Genomic DNA, 19,072 nt, shown 5'->3' on the forward strand with positions numbered 1-19,072 from the left:
AACTTTAGCCTAATTTTTTTTTACCACAAAACCCTGCTTCAATTTTAATATTGTGTCTTTTAAAACCAAAATCTATCCGTTTTTTTTTTCTTTGCTTTGCTTTTCATTGATGGTTTCTGACAAGAATCTAATAACCAAAACACTCTTTAAAGGATTTGGATTTTGTTAAGATAAAGTACTCTATATTCTCAAGTAAACACATTGTAGATCTTACCTGTCTGTCTCTAAAAGTCAGGTGAAGAAGCAGCTGGAGAGGTCCAAAGAGGGTCTGCAGTGCTGAATACTTGTATGTCAGGCCCCCAAATCCTGAAAGCCTCAGTGAACAGCTATATGGGATTCTGCAGCACCTCTTAAACACCTTTAGAGGACATCTTGCCTCATTGCGATAGCATCAAAAGCTCTACCATCAATCCTCAATGACTATAAACCAGTAACCCAGACATCCTACGTTATGAAGGTCTGAGACAGGATCTGTTGGCCTACCTGCGTAAACGAATCAGTACATGTCAGGACCGCCTGCTGTTTACTTATCACCCTGGAGCAGAAGATGCTGTCATACAGCCGTTTCAGCCGTCCAACTGTCTTCTAAACAAAGCAGGCAACACTGTGAGGATCATGTTCTTTGATTTCTCTAGGTGGATTTAACACAATCCAGCCAGATCCTTTGTCCGAAAAGACACAGTGTGTGCTTCCTGGATCCCAAAGCAACCTGGCCAACTGATCGTTTGTGAGACTGAAGTGCCATGGGTCCAACCAGGTGGTCAGCAGCAAAGGAGCGTCACAGAGAACTGTACTCACACCATTGCTTCTTCATCGGTGCACCTCGGATTTCCTAAACAAGGCAGACCCCTGTCATCCACAGAAACACTAAGGTGACTCGGGTGATTTCAGAAGACACTAGAACATGCAAAATGTTGTTTTTTTCCCCATCATAGGAGAAGAAGAGAAGGTGGTGGAGGAGTATATCTAAATATCTACGTATGTGTTCACCTAGAATGCAAAGAGGACTAAAGATGCAACATTGAAGGTGCATACCAGAAGGGACAGCGTAAACTGTACCTTTTGAAGAAGCTTTTGCAGGGAAGGTGTTGATGAGGTAGCGGCATCAAAGCCAGTGACCTAAAAAGCTGACCAAACTAAAAGGCTGAGCTCTTAGGACTGCTTTGGAGAAGACTTTGCAAAGAAGGATGTTAGATAAAACGAAGAACACTGTAAGCCATGAGCATCCCCTTTACGAGTAAGGTAGTAAGGTTTATTCATAAAACGCCTTTCACACACACAAAAGTCACAAATCACTGTACAGGAAAATAACATTTAAGTTATAAATAAAAACAAAAAGGTATATGTAAAAAAAAAACACAAAAATATACATAAAAAGCACAATGAAATCAAGACATAAAAGCTTGATGAGACAAAACGGTTTTCAGTTGTTTTTTAACTGTCTTCAGGCTGCTGCTGCTGTACATCCCTCCCCACAGCTATGATACTCTTAAAATAAACTTAGATAGTAGGAGATACTGCGACATTCACTTTCCCTTTCAAATTGATAGAGTATTTCTGAACTATACTGAACTTAAATTAAAATCCCGTAAAAGTGTCTTTCCTATTCTCGGTAGGTTCCATATGCTTTTACATTTACATCTTTCGTTTGGGGATTTTTTTTTTATATATATATATATATACTTTGCTTTCGGTTTTAACTCACATCATGAGCCTGAAACTAGCAATGGTGGTAAATCAATAACGTTTCTTCATTCAAATTAAACGATTGACAACAACTTTGGCAACAATCACAAGGGAGTGCCCTGGGTTAGCGCCAGCAGCAGGTATTCTCGCGAGATCCAAACTATCCTACCACATTCTAGTGCAAGATGGAGAAGTAGATGTAACACGCATTCGAGGTAAGCAAAAAGCCTTATACCATACTACCAGTGCCGACATGGGTTTCTGCTATGACTAGGCAGACATCACCCCCCCGACTCTGTTGCAACCATTGTTTACGAATCGCACGTCATCGGGTCTAAATGCAGAAACTAGCCTGTGCTAAAGGGTAAAGGATGCATCCATTGCTATGTATACCGCCATGATCTGACGGACGGATGGAGCATTGTGCGCAGCTCTCGGTGCTAACCTGTTAGCTTCCCGAAGCTCTCAAACCTACCCGCCGCACCAACACAGAAGTTTTTGTCGTGTAAAGGTATGTGAGCCGCTCTGAAAGTCGAGGCCCGAGCACGCAATCGTTTGGCATCAACTCTCGTTGGGAATTCCAGTATAAGTGACAGACGTTAAAACGTGTATCTGTTCCGGAACTTGGGACTTTTCGCTCTTTGCTAACGTTAGCCCCTTGACGCTGAATGAAGCCGGGGCAACGTCGCGTAACTAGCCATTAACCCCGCTAACGTTAGCGCCAACGCCAGTTTAAACTGCGTAGCTAGCAACGCGAAAATGACTCGACTTAATATCGGCAAACGTCACCAGGGCAACTATGAATCGTGGCCATTCTGCTCAGGGTCAACATCTCTTCCTGGACTTTTGCAGTTTTTTTTTGTTTTTTCGTGTAGGGTTTAATTGTCTTAACTTAGTATGTGACGTCAATTGCTAATAACAAATGGTGCAACGTTTATTTATTTATTTTTTTTAATGTTTACACCGGGAAGAGGAACCGTAGTGTGTCTGTTTACATTGGGGCTTAGAGTTTGACGGAACAAGTCGCGATAAGCCAGAGCCATTCATGTAATTCACAAGTCTCTCATTAGCTACACCTGTTCACCTGCTTCAGACGGAAACGGCTCATCAGCCAATCACGTGACAGCAGTGCATGAAGCACGTGATGCCAGAAGATGCTGAAACGATTTAGCATATTGTTTGCAGTGATTTATTTATTTATTTATTTTTTTAAATGTCTCGCTTATGTTGGTGTTTGCTAGGTGTGGCTGTACGGCCGTTGGGATAATTCTATAGCTGGTTGCCAACATGAAACTCTCTTAACTCAAAATGTCCAACATTGGAAATCGGCCTCGCCAGCTGCCTCCTGAGTCTATTGGCCAGGGGGGGGGGGTTGTTCTTGAACATGTCGAATTCCTCGTTGACTCACGTTGTCTGGATCCAACTGGTCCATCCAGTTGGAAGATCTCGCTCGAGTTGGTAAAGGCAGACTTCGCAGATGAGCAGTAGTTACCAGATGTTCCTGCGTAGATGTTTACTCTTTCCAGGGCTCCAGTTGAATCTGTGAATCTCCACACTGCATTCACACGCTGGCGGTGGTGAGCCACATTGCAGCCACAGCTTCCCTGGGTCAGACTCACAGGAGTGGGGCTGCTAGACAATCGGCACCACCGACAGCAGGCAAAGTCGGTGGAGTCTCTTGTCCAGGGACACGATGACTGGGAAAGGTCGGGAGTGGGCGTCTGAACCAGCAACTCGCGTGTTAACACTGTCGCCCCCAAGAACTTGACTTGTTGAAAACAAGGGATGCTCCGATCTGAAAATTTCGGCCGATATCAGGATCTGATATTATTATTATTGCTGTTGTGTGTACAGGCATTTACGTTTCTGTGATGGTCAAATTTAGTAAAAGTTTATACCGACTGAAAACTATGCTAACCCATACGTTTGAATATGGGTTACAGTCTAGACTTATACTCTGCTTATTTTCTCACTTTCATTTAAAATCCCCACAATCCTGGCTACGATGCATCATGCTGTCACATGACTGAATGTAAAACCGCATGACCAACCCCCTCCCCCTCTTGAAACACAGACACAAAGGGCAACGAGATGGAAATAAAACACTGGGTGGAAATATCGGCCCAGTTTTACTTGTTGGACCGATACCGATTATGTTAAAAAAAAAAAAAAAGACTAATGTCGGCCGATACTAATGTTAATGCCGATATATTATGCATCTTTATTGAAAATCCATTAATTTGTCTTGTTTTCACTCTTGTTGCTAAACTCTTACAGAATAAACATTCATTTAGTTAGGGGGGTATATACTCAAGATATTGGGCACCTCCTTTAACGTGGATGTATTTAATACATTTAGTACTTAAAATATTCATTGTGACAGTTGAAATTAGACAGAGGTTTTTAATAGGACGTTCTTTTGTGCACGCATAGGTTCCCTCTGGGTACCTCCCACAGGCTGAAAAAATGCACGCTATGTTGATCGGCCAATCCAAATTGCCCTTGGGTGTGAGCCTGTGAATGCATGATTGTCTTCAACCAATTAGATCAAATTAGAGTTTTAGAACGTTTACAGTCAAGTTGACCGGTTGCAACAAGCTGTGCCCAGGTATGATATAACCCGAACGGCGAAAAGATAAGTGCGGTGTTAATTTACCTCTGCTGCCCAGCAACATCGGTTGGCATAACTACACCTTCGGGTGCGGTTAGCCGTGGCACTGTTGCTAACATTTCTGGGAGGTTTTCCATCAGCCTTATTTAAATTTTTTTGTAACTAATACATAGTTACCACATTGTGCTTTGAGTGCACAATGTAACGTATATGATTTTATTTTCAGATTGTTTAAAGGAACTCAAAAGCAATCCAATGGAGGAATGGTGATGCTGTTCAGTCAAAGCATTTTCTGGTATGTACCTCCAACATCTTCTGTGCTTGGTTACACTGCATTTGTTTTTTAATTGATGCCCCACAAACACGAGCCCTTGTTAGAAGTGCCTCTCCTTATACTTAATATTGACAAACTACAGCTTAGAGAGAATAGTGGTAGCAAATATCTACGAACCGTGCAAGATTTATTTCAATTAGATTTCGTTTGGTGAAAAAACCAGCTAAGATCTCTGCAGACCCCACACATCCTGCACACAAACTGTTTAGACTTTTATCTTCAGGCTGGCACTATACAGCGCTTTTAGACATTTGTTTTCTTCCCCCCATGCTATCTCTCTGGTGAACACTTAACAGCATGAGTAACCAGATTGAAACCATTCATATTTGCACTGATTTAACCATATATTTTTTTCTTTTGTAAAAACACATGATATATACATATTTACCAAAAACAACTTTTGTTTTTATTTCACCTTTTTTAAAATAAATTTTATATTTAAACTTTATTGAGAGCAAAGTGGAGTCCATGTTAAATTTCCTGTTTGTGTGCACCAACGTGACGAATAAAGCTGATTCTGATTTATTTAAATAGCGCCAGTTCATAACACCTGTCGTCTTAACTTCCTAGGACAATAAAGTCCAACCAATCAGAGACAGATTCCAAGTCAATTTCATTTAGCTATCTCTGAATGTATTTGTTTTTTTTTTGTCTCCTTGATATCTGAGATGGAAATATCACACAATGTTGATGACATTTTATTTTTAGAATTATCAAAACATTCTTGAAAGTTAAACCTTGAATTTTGTAATATTCAACCATCGGACCCTAATACCGCTAAGACACATGAAAATAACTGAACATTGCATAAATGTATTTATCAATTTATTCTCTATATTCCTGTGTTCCCAGCATTGGATGTTGGAAATGTATTTATTTATTTTTTGCCTCAAAATATCTTGACATCTTTACATAGTTTGGGTTTTACTCTGCCATCCCCTTCCTCATCAAATAAATGGGACGTTTGAACATCATTATTTGGCCCTGTTCCCTAAGACTTAGTCTAACTTTTCTCAGAGTCTGCAAAGCTGGCTGCGTTGCCCATATTGTGAAATGCATCTAATAACACGGTATTGATTAGGACTGCTGCCTCTCAGCATGAGAATCTGACTGAGCGTGCGGGCCGTGGTCATAGAGGCAGCAGCCTCCTAAACGCTCAATACAGACACGCCCACAAAGCTTCTCGCCTCTTGCATCTCTGCACAAGACTAGCAAAAAAAAGAAACCATGAAAGGAGGACAAATACAATCATGTTGACAAAACTGGCTGCTAACTGTCTTTTAGATGCAGTGTCATTATTTATAATAACAGGTAAAACTGCTGCTCTGGGCTAAATTTTGTCAATCGGCTGTCTAAATATGAAACAATGATTGCACACCCGTGTGCTCTCTGGTGTTATGATGGGATACGAAAGTTTTCCCAAATAAACTGAGTCTACTTCTCTCTAGATGATGATAATTCATCATCTATTGATGATTGATGATAATTCAATTCTGGATAATTCCTTAAGTCTTAAGCCTCCCACATACTCTGGCATACTGGGCGCCGCGCGGACAGTCTGCGGACGTTTTACTATTCATAGTTGAGCACACCTATTGACTGCATTTCTTGTGACAAATTCCTACGTTTCCCACACTTTCGGTCTGTGGGACAAAGCGGGGGGCCAGATAGTAGCATTTCTGAGCTAGTTAAGCACCTAGAGCCAATTCCTCTCCAGCAGGAACACACCGCACACCTGTCGGTGTGGCAGAGAGGGTCTGGGACGCCGCGGGTCCGTGTGACTGTCTGCTCGGAGCAGGTCAGCATATCAAAGCTCAGTGTCACAAATAACAGTTTGATGTGAGAGCCTTTACAGTAACTAATTTGTTCAGTAATATCTATTAATGAGAGGGTATCTCCTTTGGGTTTCCCCAGCATTCAAAGTTATATTTACCAACAGCCAAGGAGAATATGTTTTCACCAGCCCCAGTGTCATGCAGTAATCCCCGGTGCAATATTACAACTGGGCCAAAAATGGTGTTCTAACAGCAGTAATGTTAATTTTTATTAACCTGACTCTCGGCAGATGGATTTTGTTCCGCAGAGCTCCACACATCTATCTGGGATCGCTCCATTGAAGATGTATTTCAGAACGAGGGGCCTTATCAAAAATCCTTGCATATGATTGGATAAACCACTTGTCCATCATCTTTACTGCCGTGCTAGAAACACTTACCAAACCCGGTCAGAAGAAGGGCGAAAACATTGTTTCCACTAACAAAGCCCCTCTCTGGTGTTCTTTTAAAGAATTAATATTCGGTAGATTGGCCAACACAGATGAAATGGCAGCATCAACGTTACTGCTTGCTTCCTCGCTTTGAGCCGCCATTGTTGTCTGAATTCAAACAGTCGCTTCTCTGATATGTCACATCTACAAAAATCCTGCCCGGCGATCCTGATTGGCTCGTCCATTTTATTTGGTAATGAAATCGGTCCCAATGGCAGCGATTCCAGATGGATGTGTGGAGCTCGGCGAGAGCCAGGTTCTAAAAATATAGCAGCTTCATGATATTAACATGTTTTTAAAACCTAAAACAAAAGGCATCACGATCCAGCTGCTTTTATTTCGAATAAAAACACAACAGTTATCCCCACTGCTGCTAAAATGCATGTGACACATTGACAGTTTTAGATATATTTTTACCAATGTTGTTAAATTTTGACCATGTGGTTCGCAACTAGCATATTTTCCAAATCACAGAATTGTTCAGACTTTAAGGATGAGGGAAAATGTAGCAGCCTTCTTTCAGCTGGCTAAGCTGGTAGTGTGCAGCACCATGCTTCATAAAGCTGGAGAAAACAGTGGTCACAGTGGCACTTTATCTGGCGTCCACAGTAGAAACGGTATAATTGGATATTTTAGCTGTTTAATGAATTTTTTAAACCTTTGAATTTCCTAATAATGTTACCCAACCTATGCCTCCTTAAATTAGATGAGTAATCCTGGCTGTTTTTGTTCGATTTAGTTACTTTGCAACATAGCAGAGGGATATGTTTGATTTAACTTAATATATTTATGTCTCATTTTAATTAAGTTAGCTGTGGAAAAATAAAATCTACATTTCAGATGACTTGTCTAGTAAGTGTGAAAAAAATATCTATTTTAAAAAAAAAAAAGAAAAGAAATCTCATCAATAATGATTAATTGCAGTTCCGAATGCTTCCATTTGAATTATTCATGGTTTGAGAGATAACAGTAGCTTTGTTACTCCCTGTTAGCCGTTTTATCCCAATGGCTGGATGGGTGAATATGCCATCCTCACAAAAAACAACTTTTTAATTGCTGTTGTGGGTTGGAACTTTAAGAAATGTCCGGTAACGTGAACATATCGAGAATATAATTTGTCATTCCTGCTGACGTTTCTCTGTTTCACAGTGGTGTTTTATGTCACCCTTTCTAATGGTGAAAATGTTCTATTCTACAGTTAAAATATTTGATCTTTTGGCTGAAAAAAAGAAAATCTTACAAGTCAACTAATCAATATTTATTCTAACTAAGAGGGAAGTAAGTACACTATTAAAGATTTTTTTGTTAAATGTTTTTTGTTATCTAAAAAAACAAAAACAAAGTGGAATTAAGCTATTGTGGTGATTTTTGGTCACAGCTTTTCACAAGATACAATGAAAATTAGCACATAAATTACTCATTACTTTTAGCCATTAGTAGCTGTCATAATTTGTAAACCAACACATGTGATCTAAGAATTATTAAAAAGTTAGATTAAAGCGTGTGTTTATTTAGATTTATTTGGGTGAACGTTGTAAAGGAAAACGCACACTTGCTTCCTACTTTAGAGCAGCCGTTATGGTTCGTCACCGATTAAAATAAATATGGATAAATTAATAACAGCTGTCCACCGGGGTTTTCGTCGGTACTGACTTGATCCAGTCCCAAAAACTTCCAATTATGGGGGGAACATGAGAATGTGTTTCTGTTTTAATCGACATGCTGTCAGAGCGTAGGATATGTTTCAGGTATATGTAATGTTCAATTTTAGTTGCTCTTGATTGTGTTTCTGGTATTTTTCTCAGCTATTTTTAATCAGCAGTGAGATGAGATGCATCATCACAGAACATAGAGACATGATGTTCTCGTTTGGGCAGCTTATTGGGACAAATGAAAATGGCACTGCTTTAAAATATATATATATTTATTTATTCTTCTTTTTCGGTCGTTTGATGAATGCACGGTGCATGATATGTTGCTAAGATGCATTCGAGGGTCGCTGGGCGATATTAACGCGCTGGGGGGGAAAAACAGCGGCTACACACTCCCAGCAGTTGCACCGTTATTCACTTTTTGCACACTACCCGGTCATGACAGTGCCAACAGCTAATGGCTGTGAACTATGGAAACAGGCGCGGATACAGTAACATATTGGACGGGTGAATATACTTTTTTATCAGTCTAGCTAGTCGGCCGCCAGTTTGCTCGACCGCAAATGAAAATCAAAGCCGCAGCGTCACGTTAGAAGCGTCCGACAATGATTCAGCGACTTATTTTGCGTTTGGGCTCGGTGCTCAACCAACGGCGGCTAGCCTGCTAGCTAGCGCGTGCTGCGACTGTGCGGCTGGGAAAATCGGATAAACCGATTCCTGACGAAAATACTTCCAGCCTTTTCAGGTATTTTATACACAGCCACGGCGCCGTCGCTGTTCGCGGAGGGCTGCTTGTCGCTTGTTTTTTTTTTTTTTTGTACTGAAGCGGGGCACAGCGTAGAAGTGTGTGCTGTGGGAATCTTTCGCGGCCTGCCGATCCCCGAGCTGTATTCGCGAAGAGTCCGGCCAGGAGAGGTTGGTGAATCTGCGAGGTCCTGTTTGACAGCTCTGGCACAAAATGTTAAAATTGATCGAATCCTGTTTGGATGCATTTCACGAGTTGGTTGCTTATTACATCTGCGCCTTATTTTGTGATTAGTTGGACTTTCACGTTTTATACGTTAGTATTTAAATGGGAAAACGTTTGGTAGTTTTACCGGTAGCTAGCTGTTAGCTTTTAGTGGTTAACATATCCGTAGAAACGTTATTGATCGAGTTAGTCGCTAAATTGTTCTCTTTACACATTTGTAGTTCTGTTAGATGTGTTGGTGGCTAGCCACGTCTGTTTTGATTGATTGTTAAAATCGTACGATTCAACAGTGACAAGTTAACATTGAGCGAAGAACGGCATGCTATGGTGAGGTTAGCTTGTTAGCCAGGAGGCTATAACTTTGAAAAGCGTAATTTCGAAGTGTTGATCATGGTCAAGCACGCAGTGAAGTTGGTGTTATGTTTAGGTGACATCTCACTCGACTCTTAACTTTCTTTAAATGGGGTTGGTTTGATGGATGGGGCCTAATTTAATTTGATTAACTTTGTGTCGCATGATGCTTACAAGCTAACTGCTAATGTCCTGCCTGGGTCTGCTTTGTGATGATCAGATATCTCAATAAACGGGGGAATAGTGCAATTCTAACCTCCATATTGATTGACTAAGTCTTGTGATGGTAAATGTATGGTTAAAAACACCTTAATCTGATCGTTTACTCTGTCCTTTAGACAAATAATTGAGAGCTAATTGTCTGTTTTTTTTTTTCCTCTCTTGGTGCCTGCATTATGCACTGTGCTGGAAATTAGTTTCTTTTTTTAAATTATATAAGCTGTGCCTTTTTATTGTCATGAACAGTCTCTATATCATTTTTTTTTACTGATGTGAGGGACAATGTTCTTTACAGGTAACCTGACTGGAACATGCTCTGAATTGGATTTTGCCAAATAATTTCTGTAAGTATGCTAAATGTTTTCCTCCAGTAGTTGATGCTCAGTAGCCCATCTATGCTTTTGTTTTAGGTGTGTGAATGCTAATATTTACTTTGTTTGTATACTATAACACTGTCGTTGCATCGCTTGTTGATTTTGATGTACTTTAGTAATTCTTCAAAGGAGCAGCGGACGGAAATTCTCCACGATGAAGGTTGACAGAAGCAAGTTAAAGAAAACGCCTACAGAAGCTGTGAGTGTGCATACAGTAAACTAGGAGGGTCCTCCTGATGTGTCACCTCATGAATTCATACTTTTTTAAATGCTCAGTTAACTTCAAGTGAACGTTTGTGGTCTAGCTCATTGCTAGCCTTATGTTTTGTAAATGCTTTTACTACAAACTCTACTTTTCTTTTCAGTTCTTCCATTGCAATATCATGAGATTTCATAAAAAGCACAAATAATGAATCATCCAGTGGTTTTAGAATTTTTATTCTTAGTATAATGCTTAGCTATATAATTCATAGTAACAGTTGCTTAAGTAATGACAATGCATTTTTTCCAGCAATAACTTTGTACTTCTGCCATTACATTGGGGCAAAACTATTGTGTGTTTTTGTTCTAAGGAACAGTTCTGTTTGTTAAATCCACTTCTGTAGTTGTTAGCTATAATAAAGTAAAAATTTAATTTTATTGCTATATCATTTATATAATCCATATTTAGTCAAGTCCCTGAAATAGTTCTGAAATATATTAGGGAATTATGTGTTTGCATTTGCAAGAGAACCCCTAACCTAACATATCACTCAAATGTAATAGATGGGACATGTTCTTTGCTGAAAATGCACCTTTTAATATTTATTTATTACTAAATGTGATCTGCTTTTATCAGTCTTTTATTGACTGTAAATATGTTAATGTATGCTGTAGCAATAAACATTAGATATTGTTTTTCTGCTTGTAAAGAGTGCAGAGAGAAGTGTTTAGTGTGCATAAATGTAAAACAATGAAGCATTCAGACGCATTAGTTCTCTTCTAAGTTGACTTTACTTTTTTTTTGCCAATTCTGAACCAACAGCCAGCTGACTGTAGGATCCTTATAGAGAAGCTAAAAGCATGTCATGATGAGCAGCTACTGGTTGAACTGCAGCAAATCAAGACTTGGAACATTGGCAAGGTACTTTCCAACAAAACTGTTGACCTGAGGTGCTTTTCTGGAATATTTTGTCATATATGGCCTTTGGACAATGTCGTTTTTAAAATACATTTTCAGCTGTATTCACACAGCATCTTTGGATCTTTATATTTTTGTTCTTGTTTTTTTTTTGTTCAGATTTTAAGAACTAACATATTTTTATATGACATTTTTTAGTTATTAAAACATCCTCAAAAATTCTTGTTTACAATGTTTTTTTATATCTACCAGTATTTCTCTAAGAATTCTGAATCAGTTAAGTTTCAGGATATTTATTTTGTGCCAATTCAAAACAGATAGAATCTCAAGGCACTTTACCAGACTAACAGATTTGGTTCATATCCAGAGATATGTAACCAGATAACCAGTTTAATCAAACTAGCTGTCAGCAATTCAAAGACCGTATGGGACAATGTTGTGAGATGCTTAACATTTTTGTTTTGTTTTGGTCGACAGTGTGAGCTCTATCATTGGGTGGATCTGCTGGATCGCTTTGATGGCATTCTGTGCGATGCAGGCCAGACAGTGGAGAATATGTCATGGCTGCTCGTGTGTGACCGTCCAGACAATGGACAGCTCAAAGCTTTGCTTTTGGCAGTGCTCAACTTCACAGCTCTGCTCATCGAGTACAGCTTCTCTAGGCATCTCTACAGTTCCATAGAGGTGGGCTGGTACATTTAGACCGTTACTGTGTTTTGTTTTGAAAAAGTGGCCCCATATGCTAACTTCCCTATGTTGTCTCCGCTCTCGCTTCTTCGCAGCACTTAACGACCTTGTTAGCGTCATGCGACATGCAAGTGGTCCTGTCTGTGCTGAACCTACTGTATGTGTTCAGCAAACGCTCCAACTATATCACAAGACTTGGATCTGATAAAAGAACACCTCTCCTGGCTCGCCTACAACACCTGGCTGAGGTTAACAGAAGGCTACTCTTTTTCTCATCACCCTTGGTCTAGCTGTCATTTTCGAGGAAACATTGCATTATTTGGTCTGCTTTTGTTTTCTACAGAGCTGGGGAGGGAAGGAAAATGGCTTTGGCCTGGCTGAATGCTGCAGGGATCTCGTTATGACGGTAGGAATTTATCCAAACTGGCGTTCAGTTACTATCTACTTCCATAATTTACTTTAATTAGTTTGCTTCTGTTGTTATTTTAACACTTTACTGTTTATTCTCATTCCCCGGCTGGTTGTCGCTTTATGAACAGAAGTACCCTCCAAGTGCCACCACACTGCATTTTGAGTTTTACGCTGAACCAGGCCCAGAGGTCAAAGTGGACAGAAAGGTAAAGGACAAGCAGTCATATCTATATTAAGCCCGCAGATATTTTAGTAATATAAAAGCTTAGCGTTTACCTAATCGTTCTGCATTATTTGTTTTTCAGCAGACAAGTAGTAACACACTACACTATATTCACATCGAGCAGCTTGACAAGGTACTGTTGTAATAGAGTTGATGCTGTTAATAACGATGATATGAGACTTTGCCTTCACACGGGGTATGCTATGTCTGGTTAGATTTCAGAAAGTCCATCTGAAATCATGGAGTCGCTGACCGTGATGTACAACATCCCTAAAGACAAGCAGACCCTTCTGTTCACGCACATTCGTCTGGCCCACGGTTTCTCAAATCACAAAAAGAGGTTGCAAGCAGTGCAGGCCCGACTACATGCCATTTCTATATTGGGTGAGTAGAAGCATCGTTTCTTAGAAAATGTGCATTTTTCTCCTACTTTTCCCTTATTATAATTCTGTTTGTTTTCAGTGTATTCAAATGCGCTCCAAGAGTCGGCCAACAGTATTCTGTATAATGGCTTGATAGAGGAGCTGGTGGACGTCTTGCAGATCACAGACAAACAGCTTGTGGTAAGAAAGTACCGCTAGTTTTTTTTTTTTTTTTCTTTATCCACAGACATTATATTCATAAAACAGGAAGAGATACCAAGATTGCTTTAAGATAAATCGATGTTCCTTGGTGTATGAATTTATTTTTTCGCTTATATTTCTTTTTCTTAAGCATTATTGGATTTCTTTTTTTTTTTCAGGATATCAAAGCAGCATCTCTGCGCACTTTAACATCAATAGTCCACCTGGAGAGGACACCCAAGCTTTCAAACATCATCGACTGCACCGGCACAGCGTCCTATCACGGCTTCTTGCCGGTGTTGGTGCGCAACTGTATACAAGCAATGATTGGTGAGGTTCTCTTAAATCTGGTATTTTCACTTCTTTGTTTCTTTAACTTGCAGGCTAATACATTTTTTAAGGAGATGCATTTCTATTTGTATTCATACAAGTACATTTGTTTGCTCCTTTGATAACGCTGCGTTTATGCTAATTCATTATCCACACTTTGCACACTGTATATTACACACAGTACTAGAAAACCTAAATGTCAAAATGGATCTCTTTAAAATGTAATATATAAAATATTCATTTCAGTTTCAGGGATTGAATTAAATTTAAGCTTTTTTATTCTTTGTCAGATATTTTTTGTAAAACAAAAAGTAGCAATTTGAGTGAAAAAGATCTATCTGCTGAGTTTCATCACCAGATAGAGTAGCAGCAAATTAATTTATTCTACAATATTCCATGTTGTAATTCAACATTACTTCTTAAATTCTGCATTACAGAAATGTTATGGTCCTTTATATTTGCTGCTTTTTTACTGTAGAGATGAATATAATTCCTGAATAGTTTAAAAGATGTTTCATTTTATTCCTTTCATAATTATGTGTCAGTTTACAGAAACGATGCACCGAAAAATAAATTTGTTGTGCTGTGACTTTGTCTCCATGACAAACTCTAGTAAATCAAACGGCTGACATGGACATTTGGCTCTGAATTGTTTTAAATTTTGTTTCCTCAGATCCCTCCATGGAACCATACCCGCACCAGTTTGCCACAGCGCTCTTCTCATTCCTGTACCACCTGGCTAGCTACGACGCTGGAGGGGAAGCCCTCGTTTCCTGTGGCATGATGGAAGCCCTTCTGAAGGTACGTTCAGATCATAACTGGTGTTCCCAAAGCAAAGTTTGTACTTTGTAGCAAATTGATTCCCAATTTTGTTTTTTGTGTCCCAGGTGATCAAGTTCTTGGGTGATGAACAGGACCAGATCACCTTTGTGACACGAGCAGTGCGGGTTGTGGACCTCATCACCAATCTTGACATGGCTGCCTTTCAGTCCCACAGCGGCCTTTCCATTTTCATTTGCAGACTAGAGGTGAGTTATACTGATGGAGTTATTCTTTAGTTCTGCTGCAGCTGCACCTACATTCTGTCATTACTCACTAAGCTGCTGTTCCCACATAGCATGAGGTGGACTTGTCACGGAAAGAGTGCCCTTTCGTCATCAAGCCAAAGATCCAGAGGCCCAGTTCGACTGTGGAGTCTGAGGACATGGACACAGACATGGAGAGTGAGTCTGGACACATGGACTTACTCTACTTGCACTTTTACATTAGAACCTGAACTCAGAATTATATTAGAAAAAACCTGCAACTGAGACTTTTAGGGTAAATAGAAGAAGAGAGGACTCTTCATCTGACAGAGGCTAAAGTTAAACGATGAGTCAGGGATGAGCAAAAGATAGAATGGAACCCACAGAAATATCCGTCCTTCAGATGGTTTGGCAACTTGGGAAAACTAGGCTCAATCTTGGCTCGTTTTTATAAAAAAAAAATTTTTACTCGGATCTTTAGTTTTAGTTGCCCAGATTTGCATCAAGTTAGTGATGCAAGTTGGTACGTCGTTCCGCTGCTTCCCTGGATGCGTTCATAGAGCGGAGGGTTGCGTACAGCGGCTCGAAGGAGGCCGTTCGTCAAGCTAACTACAGCTAGCGGTAGCTTACATTGTTTTGGAGGTTTATAGCTGCGCTGACACACGTTTAAGAGCTTTACTGGCTTTTCTATGTTCATTAAAAATTAGCTCAACGGTCTAATTTCAGCGTAACTTGGACAACTTTCTGTAACGGTCCATTACGCTGAAATGCGATGGCGAGGAACCCTAGCCACCATCTCTCAATCCATTGGCACATTTCTTAAAAAGGGGATGACTAACAGCAATGCGTCTCCTGCGGATCTGCAGCAAACAGCAGATGTGAACGTGTTGATGCAGACTAAAACCTCATGGTAGTTTTTGAGAGATGCAAAAAGCTGGGTAGTTTTTAGTGTAAACACCCCCCCCCACCCCCCTAACCTGACGCCGCCAGATAGATTTGCTTCGCATATCCATCTGGAAACCTTCCGTTGAAGTAATTTTGGGAAGGGGCGAAAATACTGGTTAGCTGATTGGCCTATGTTGGTGATAGACGGGCCAAATAAACCAATCAGATCAACGAAGCATATGACGTACTCGTCAACATGCTTCGTCGTAGCTCTGTTACGAGCGACGACGAAAACACAACCACAAGCCAAGCTACTCTTGCTGCTGCAGGTAAAGGCTCGTTAGCTCAGCAAATAAATATTCTCTAATTCCGATAAAACTTGCTCGATAGCCACGCTAACGCTAGTTTCATGGGCTGAAGCCGCCATGTTCTTTAGACTGAACTGTCGCGCTTCCCGTTGCGTCACACCTCAACCCGCCTCAAAGCCAACGCTGATTGGACGTTCGTTTGGTGAACGGCTCCAAATTTTCTTTAACGGAGAGTAGCCAGACTGATCTGCGAGTGAAACCTTGAAAGCTCGCGAGATCAGGATGGTCTCACGAGGCTACCCACCCCCAATTATTATTAATGCAATGATTGTTTTCCTTTGTATTTTTTTAAACCTGCAAAGTTATTGTTTGTAAGCATTAAATTGCATATGTCAGCATTGCCAAATTAAAACACTCCCTGGTTAATTTTTTGACATGATTAATCCTCACAGTGTCAGAAGTTGCCATGGAGAGTAGCCCCGGACCATCAACGTCTTCTGGTTCCAGGCCAGAGGTTGACCAGCGAGCGCAGAGCAGTTCCTCTAACACGCCTCGTACAGGTACGCAACATGCACATAAAATGCAGAACCCCCCCCCCCCCCCCCCCCCACCCCCAGCTGTGGCTACAGTTTGACCACAATGATCACATTTCTGTAGGCATGCAGTGTATCCCACAGAGGGCTGCTCTGTTGAAGTCGATGCTAAATTTCTTAAAGAAAGCCATCCAGGATCCTGCCTTCTCTGATGGCATTCGTCATGGTAAGTTATTGACCTCATGCAAAGATGGTGCGCCGTATTTATTTCTTTGCCTTCTCAGGAAGGTTTTTATAAAGTTCAACTTTCATGCGGCTGCTGCTAATCGCACTTTTTTTGTGTGTGTGTTGGTTTAGTAATGGACGGGTCCTTGCCTACCTCACTTAAACACATCATCAGTAACGCGGAATACTATGGCCCCTCACTCTTCCTCTTGGGTAAGTACACCGTAGCCCTTCCTTTGTGAGCTTACTTGAATTCAGATGTGTCGCATATCTACATTTATGTGCAAGGAAATGTTAAATTGGGACTTTTTCTGCTATGGTAATGGTTTTGTTGCTGTCTTGAATCATAATTTCTCTTTTTTTTTTTTTTTTTCCTCCCCTGTGCCCTTAGCGACAGAGGTGGTGACGGTTTTTGTGTTCCAGGAGCCCTCCCTGCTCTCCTCCCTGCAGGATAACGGTCTCACTGACGTCATGCTGCATGCCCTTCTGATCAAAGATGTGAGTTTCCAACCCATATATCTAAGGATGTTTTCCCCTCAATGGATTCTGATGTATTTTTATGCAGCCGTTAGTATTACCGTGCTGACTGGACTGCTTATTTGCTGTAGGTATTAGTAGAAACCGAACCGGTGGAAACAGACTGCTCTTTGGGGATTCCGCATAATTTAACATTTGCTCATAAAACATCAAAATAAACCTTTGCCGGATGTACAGATGGATAAAATACTAAAGGTAAATGTATCGTGCGTACTCAGGTTCCTGCTACCCGTGAGGTGCTGGGTTCTCTGCCCAACGTGTTCAGCGCTCTCTGCCTGAACGCCAGAGGTCTGCACTCTTTTGTTCAGTGCCAGCCTTTTGAGCGCCTCTTCAAAGTGCTTTTGTCCCCCGACTACCTGCCTGCCATGCGTCGGCGGCGTAGCTCCGACCCTTTGGGTGAGTTTCCGGCCTGTGGCGTTTCTCACACTTCCTCTTTTGGGAAACGTTTGAGTACATGACCTGCTGCATGTTTTATTTCATTTTTCTTGCTTTAGGTGACACTGCATCTAACTTGGGAAGTGCTGTGGATGAGCTCATGAGGCACCAGCCCACTTTAAAGACAGATGCCACTACTGCCATTATTAAGGTATATATGCATTTCATCTAAAATCTTCCAAGCTTCGCCAATTTAAATTCTGCAAAGTTATTGAAGCTAAAATACCGCTGCAGTTGCTGGAGGAGATCTGCAACTTGGGTCGAGCCCCAGAGTACATCTGCCAGAAACCGTCTATCCAAAAAGCAGACGGTACCGTGGCAGTGCCACCTGCGCGCTCCAGTCATGCCGCTGAAGAAGCTTCAAGTGAAGATGAAGAGGAAGAAGAGGCCCTCCACACGTTCAGCCAGCAGCAGGGGGAGCCAGAGAGCAACAGACAGTCAGTGCCACTTGAACTGTATGACTCTGAGTTCATCACACAATAGAACAAAATGACCCATTAAAGACGTTCGTCCTAATTTATTATTGCTGGATGTTGTTGGGCAGAAATGTTAAGTGCGTTATATATTTTTTTACAGGGTTGTTGGGACTGAAGAACGGATACCCATTCCACTGATGGACTATATTCTTAACGTGGTGGGTGTTTGTTCTTTGAATCTATATTACATCATTGATTTTTGCTAGAAAACTTAAACAGTTGCTGAAATTGGTTAAACTGGCACGTATAAATCTTTTTTTTATTTGGCAATTCAACCCTTTCAATTGATTAAAATGCTCGAAAGACAATTTTAAGAGGTATTGTTGCAATTGTCAAGGGCAAGCAGGTAAGCTGAACTAACGTAATATTTAGATATTACACACTGCACCACACTCGCATAACTGCACATTTACACATTTGCACATATGCTTCAGACTGTGGAACTGCCGAAGCCACAAAATGGACCCTGTACCACATTCCTATATTACACAGTTTTAATAACACTCTCCTGGATACCGTGAATAGTACACTGTCCAGGGTGGCCGCGGGTCCTTAAAAAGTCTTAAAAAGTCGTAAATCAATTTTCCTCAAAATAAGGCCTTGAAAAGTATTAAATTGTCTTAAATTAATTTTGCATGGGTCTTAAATATTTGTGTGTCACGTTACAGTAAAAATGCGGGCAATCTGTTGTACTAGGTCGAATATTTTTTTCCGGTAGCCTATGCGCTGCGTTGTCGATGGCCGTTTCTCAATATGCGTTCTTGAGCAGGCTCGTGTGCTCGTGACACGTCATCAGCCACAGACCGAGCACTGTTGGTGCGGTACGCACGTGACGTCACCATCTTATGAGC

General features: G+C 40.8%; 1 protein-coding gene across 1 annotated transcript in view; it reads left to right on the plus strand.

Annotated features, from left to right (window-relative positions):
* Positions 1-1,825: 1,825 nt before the first annotated feature.
* huwe1 (HECT, UBA and WWE domain containing E3 ubiquitin protein ligase 1) overlaps positions 1,826-19,072 on the plus strand; it is a gene marked incomplete in the record, with an annotated part of 38,028 nt that continues 20,781 nt past the window's right edge. The window contains 24 exon segments of the mRNA XM_036137516.1: positions 1,826-1,901; positions 4,524-4,592; positions 10,385-10,433; positions 10,593-10,662; positions 11,488-11,586; positions 12,061-12,267; positions 12,366-12,518; positions 12,614-12,676; positions 12,810-12,887; positions 12,987-13,037; positions 13,120-13,288; positions 13,367-13,467; positions 13,647-13,797; positions 14,471-14,598; positions 14,685-14,825; positions 14,915-15,020; positions 16,468-16,575; positions 16,673-16,774; positions 16,906-16,986; positions 17,165-17,271; positions 17,529-17,706; positions 17,805-17,896; positions 17,980-18,200; positions 18,322-18,379. Of these exon segments, the coding sequence (XP_035993409.1) occupies positions 10,618-10,662; positions 11,488-11,586; positions 12,061-12,267; positions 12,366-12,518; positions 12,614-12,676; positions 12,810-12,887; positions 12,987-13,037; positions 13,120-13,288; positions 13,367-13,467; positions 13,647-13,797; positions 14,471-14,598; positions 14,685-14,825; positions 14,915-15,020; positions 16,468-16,575; positions 16,673-16,774; positions 16,906-16,986; positions 17,165-17,271; positions 17,529-17,706; positions 17,805-17,896; positions 17,980-18,200; positions 18,322-18,379 (2,439 nt within the window).

The sequence above is a fragment of the Fundulus heteroclitus genome, chromosome 1, assembly GCF_011125445.2.
Source record: "Fundulus heteroclitus isolate FHET01 chromosome 1, MU-UCD_Fhet_4.1, whole genome shotgun sequence".
In the NCBI taxonomy this organism is placed as follows: domain Eukaryota; kingdom Metazoa; phylum Chordata; class Actinopteri; order Cyprinodontiformes; family Fundulidae; genus Fundulus; species Fundulus heteroclitus.